This window comes from Alnus glutinosa, chromosome 3, assembly GCF_958979055.1.
Source record: "Alnus glutinosa chromosome 3, dhAlnGlut1.1, whole genome shotgun sequence".
NCBI classification, from domain to species: domain Eukaryota; kingdom Viridiplantae; phylum Streptophyta; class Magnoliopsida; order Fagales; family Betulaceae; genus Alnus; species Alnus glutinosa.
Window position 1 is genome coordinate 34,926,437 of NC_084888.1, and position 5,121 is coordinate 34,931,557.

The 5,121-nt window shown below is 33.5% G+C and overlaps 1 protein-coding gene across 1 annotated transcript; it reads right to left on the reverse strand.

Annotated features, from left to right (window-relative positions):
- Nucleotides 1-225: 225 nt before the first annotated feature.
- Nucleotides 226-3,666, reverse strand: LOC133864737 (DNA replication complex GINS protein PSF2). Its single transcript, XM_062301149.1, has 8 exons — nucleotides 3,416-3,666; nucleotides 3,246-3,320; nucleotides 2,994-3,108; nucleotides 2,188-2,287; nucleotides 2,076-2,106; nucleotides 1,903-1,995; nucleotides 765-917; nucleotides 226-531 (listed from the first exon to the last, which is right to left on the reverse strand). The coding sequence occupies exons 1-8, from the start codon at nucleotides 3,461-3,463 to the stop codon at nucleotides 514-516; spliced, it is 633 nt and encodes a 210-aa protein (XP_062157133.1). The 5' UTR covers nucleotides 3,464-3,666; the 3' UTR covers nucleotides 226-513.
- Nucleotides 3,667-5,121: the final 1,455 nt, after the last annotated feature.

Sequence of the window (5,121 nt, forward strand, 5' to 3'; positions counted from 1 at the left end):
TTACTTTTGTGCATTGGTCTTCATTCGACTTTTCCAAGCCATCTAAGACAACCATTATCTTGTCATCAATTGTTGACACATATAACTTCCCACGAATGCAATCATTTTCTTAATCTATCATTCCTTTCATTGACATTAAATAGATAAACAGACTCATGTTGAATTGCTAATCTGAAGGTGTACATAAGTAGTTTGGTCCACCAATATTGTGTTTACAATCAATGCTTAAGACCATTTAATTTTATTAGACAAAAATATAGCAGGACCAAGACAAATCTGTATCAGAATTTTCATAACTAATTAAGAAAAAAAAAAAAAAAGAGAAGAAGAAGAAGCATACAACCAAATAAAGGGTTGAATTCAAAAGCTATTGCTATTTCATAATAACAAAGAGCAGAGCACTGTCAAAGATTCTGCTGGAAATTTTATCCAAAGAGCACAGCTATACCTCCAAGTTAGCTGGTTGAAATTGTTGTTTCTAATTGAGATAGAAGGTGAGTAGAGAAGATGAAGTTATCGCCGCAGATGCCGCTGGAAAACAAAAGGATTAGTTAAACAAATTAGACTCTTTATCCATTGAAGAAAACGACTTTGCCAACTCTTTTTGTAATAGACCAGCAAACCACTTTGCCAACCACTAGACATGCTTTAATTACATCAACCAAAAGGTAAATCAGAGGTAATGAGTTTTGCAGAAAGGCTTTTGTTATTCTCATAAGCAATAAGATAATCAAAAGAAAAAAAGGAATAAAACAAGAACATACTCTTGCTGCATTATTAGCTACTTGTGGCCGTCTATCAGAAATTCTCTCTTGATCTGGTATTAGCTCTGGACTATCATGCTTATAAAATGCCTGTAGAGCTCTCCCAATAAAGGGGCGAACTATATTTACTTCCATCGCAGATAGATTGTTAATCTGCAATTCAAGTTAAAAAGTTTAGGAGCATAAAAATCAAAGAAAATTTGATTTTCATCAGAGATATATTCTCACCTTGATTCAACACAAAGTATGATACATTCACAAATACAATTCATTAAAAGTAAATAAAATCACCCATAAGAAAACAGAAACATTATCCCAATCCATGCTATAAGTAATGTACAGATATCAGAGAGCAAAATCATTTTACGAGCCCTAATAAAGAGGTATTTTCATCTAGTATCCTTCAAGTATTCGTCTTACCCATGTGACACATTGTCATGATGGATGTTTCAAGTTAATGTTGTTTACTTAAGATAATTTAGGTATATTGTTTGGTTTCATCATAGTTATAAAAGAGAGGGCTGCTTTAGCAAGAGTCTGAAATTTTGATTAATTGCTCAGATTAGTTTATGGGGGAACTATGCAACTAAGCAAATATTTAAGTTTAAAAAGGTGGAATTACCCAATCAAGATTATCTTTCTATGAGCATTGTTTATGTTATGTACTCAACATCCAGTTCTGTATTGAGAAAGTTAAAAGTGAGAAAACTTTAACCCTAGTTCTCAAATAGTGAATTTCTTCCCACCACCACCACCATCCCCCCAACCCCTCCCGACATGCACTCATGTTGAACGTTGCCAAATCACATAATCTTTACTGTATGACTCAATCTCACATGCATTTTCATTGTGCATATCATATAACAAGAATATTCAAATGTTAGATGTTTGAAATCATCACTTTAATAGTTTATGAACTTAAAATGTCAAATATGCAAAGCCAAATTGTTGGAGTGCTTTACATTTAGACATTACCAAGGATCACTATCCTCTCCAACGTCCAAATTCCAGTTTGTAAAGGGACATCTTCCAGAAATTTGCAACCCATTTCTTTGATATCTCTTAAATTACAAGGCTGCTAATACCACTTTACCGTATACAGCATCAATAGATTCATAAAGGGACATAAAAAGCATACCTTCAAAGCAAGTGCACGCTCGTTAAGTGTCTCTAAATTAGTCTCAACTTTATGAAACCTCACATCCCTGATATCCTCAATAAGAGACCTCACCTATATAAGAGATCTATTATCAAAGTCTTGAAAAAAGCTCAATGCATATTTAAGCGAGGTTTAGAGAATCTTAAACTCACCATATACACATCTGGAATGTCATCACGTGCACTGTCATCCACAAAGTTATAGTAGATTTTAGTATCGTTAAGTGGAAAAGACAGAATGTTGTAGAAACTTCTCAACACTTACTGGTCAAAAAGAAGTCTTGAGACTTCCACATAATGAAACGGAAGTTGTTCAAACACTCGTTGAGAATCCCGTTCTGCTTCCAAAACCTGAGTCAACTTTTCTAGTCCACAGAAAAGGAAATGATGAGAAACCTTTTCTTATTTTCACTTTAGTATTACAAGAATATAGAATCACCAAGTTGCAACATTTTATTATTATTATTATTGGTAAGATAAACATGCACCCGGACTTGAATCCCTGACCAAAACCTGTTTCAACATATTTTAGGGAATGGGTAATTCGTGCGGCCAGTCCAAGATAACCAAGGCCATAGCGCTGACGAAAGAACCACCATTTCAGAAATTTATTTCTTTTCTTTTGGTTTTTGTTAAGTAATTCTTTGGAAACATATCTAGCTGATCTCCAATACCACCCGTCAAGGGATACACCTCCTATTATGTTGAGCATTTGTTGATTCTAATCATCTCCTAAACAACTAAAAATGCTGACCATATACATTTTCATTAAAGGTCCATAACTTTTAGATTTGAAAAATTATATATAACGTGACTGATTTGTTTCAAATGTGTACATTATGGTTTATTTTACATATGTATGTTACACATCCTATTACGTTGAGCATTTTGTTGATTCTATCCTCTCCCGGAGGATTATGCTAACCTCTAAGAATGCAGATTGTAAACATTTTGATTCGAAAAAGCATATACAATGTGATTAGTTTATTGTGCATGTGTATATCACAGGAGGAATATGTGTGGGAAACAAACAAATAGAAATAGGCACGCACAAATATAGTAAAAGCTCACCAACTGACATCCACAGTGGAGGTCGAATGGTGCACTTCCCTCTCTTCTTCAAAGCCACCGCTAGCCACAGCGGCACCTGTGCTGCTATTTGTGGAAAAAATGGACCATAATCCCCCTGCCATTGCATTAAAAAATAATAAAAAAGAAAAAAAAAAGAAAAAAAAAAAGAAAAAAAAGAAAAGAAAGATCATATATATTGCATTTGGGACAGAGATAGACAACGGGAGGATAAATGTGGAAAAAAGACGATACACAAATGAAATTGAGAGCGTCCATTCTGAGATTGGGGACGATCTCGACCATCTCGTCCTCTGCAATGAACTCGACCTGAGAAACAAACAAGATTTTCCAATCAATCCAAAAACAAATCATACTAAATCTCAAACCCAGAGAGAGAGAGAGAGAGAGAGAGAGAGAGAGACCTCTTCGGCAGAGAAGAGTGATTGGTGGGGATCAGATTGGCCGGCCATCTCTGTGGGTTCAAATGGATCTAGGGTTAATGCTCATCCAAGGTCGAACGGGCAATGATGTGATGAAATTGGAGGGAAAATGGCAGGGGAGAGAAAGGCGTTGAGGGATTATGACTCGGCACTTGTGGAAAGTGGATATGGTGAATTTGAGATATTTGTGACTGAACCGTCTGCCCTACTCACTCTGGTGGCGGGAAATCATGTTCCTTGGCTAGGAGCGAAATTTTTAATTTTTCCTTTTTTTAAAAAAAAAAAAAAAAAATAGCGAAAGAAAAAGACAATTTTTTTCTTCAAAATGAATTTGAAAGTCTATGTTAGGAAGCCCACAACGCCCAACCCAACTCTGTTTTGTTTCCTGGATTTATGTTTGGGTCCAACAATTCAAAATCCAGTCATTTCTTTTCCCAATCCATTCACTTTACCTATATCTATTCTCAATACCTAAATTCAAAAAAAAAAAAAAAAAAAAAATCTATTCTCAATACCCAATTCGCACGCAGAAAGTTAGAAACCGAGGAGAGAAAACTCGATTATGAAATTAACTATATAAATTATGTTTTATGTTTTCAAAATTATTCAAACATTTTCTTCTTCTTTTTTGCAGTTTTTGTTTTTTCCTTTTCTGAAATTCTAAATACCAACAAAATAAAAATAAAAATTAAAAAAAATGCAACAGAAATCTTCCAAATGAGCTCATAGATGTCAATTTGATGCTTTATGATGTGTTTGGGATTGCGATTTCATAGACAATAAGTATAATTTTAAACCAAATCGCATAACATAAATCGTTTGGGAATTGAATTTTAAAAATTTACGATTTGAAAAATACAAAAAATCTGTTTTTTCAAATCGCAGGTAAGATTATACTTTTTTGAAAACGCATAATTTTAATTTTTAAAGACTAATTTGCGATTTTAAAAGTTAAACTGCAATTTTGTCAAATGCTTAACTGGGTTTTAAAAAAAAATTACTCTTTCGCACATTTTAAAATCGTTATTTTAAATCGCATTTTTTGAAATCGCAAATCCCAAACAGACCCTTAAAGTTAATGTCCCTTTCTTTCTTTTTCTTTTTTTTTTTTTTTTTTTTTTTCTAAAAATGCATGTATAAATCATGTGCTTCAATGACAATGTTAATTTAGTAAATTAAATTTTTTTTTTTTTCAAAAAAAAAAAGAAGAAGAAGAAAAACTCTTTTAGAATATAGCTTGGAACATCATCCCCACTAAAATATAATTTATCTCTTTCTTTCTTCTCACTCCCCTGACCTTATTTGTTCCCTGTGCAAAACAGATAAATCTCATCCTTTCCCTTGGAAAGTCCATTGGAATTCATAAAGAAGATTACCATTTGTTTTACATTTTGGCTTGTGATTTCTTGCGGTTCTTCATAAACAAAGCTCACCATGATGAGAGCATCCTTGATCGATGGTCTAACAATCTCTAGGAATGTTAAAAAAAGTCTCCTTGAAACACCATGCATCTTGAGATCAAAGCTTTCCATCACTAAAGAAAAATGGTCTCTCATGGGCGGATGCCGCGGATCACTTGGAGATAAATTATGACATTGTCATCTTCGATTCTTTTTAACTTAAACAGTTGTTTGTTGAAATTTAGAAAGTATAATTATCGAAGTTGTATCTCTCATCAACCTTTCTTG

Bases quoted from the DNA above. Each gene is read 5' to 3' on its own strand.
- LOC133864737 (XM_062301149.1), bottom strand. From the start codon at position 3,463: ATGGCCGGCCAATCTGATCCCCACCAATCACTCTTCTCTGCCGAAGAG. The intron at 2,107-2,187 runs GTAAGTGTTGAG...TGTGGATGACAG, and splicing joins TCAAGACTTCTTTTTGACCA to TGCACGTGATGACATTCCAG. The intron at 1,996-2,075 runs GTGAGTTTAAGA...TCTCTTATATAG, and splicing joins ACATTCCAGATGTGTATATG to GTGAGGTCTCTTATTGAGGA.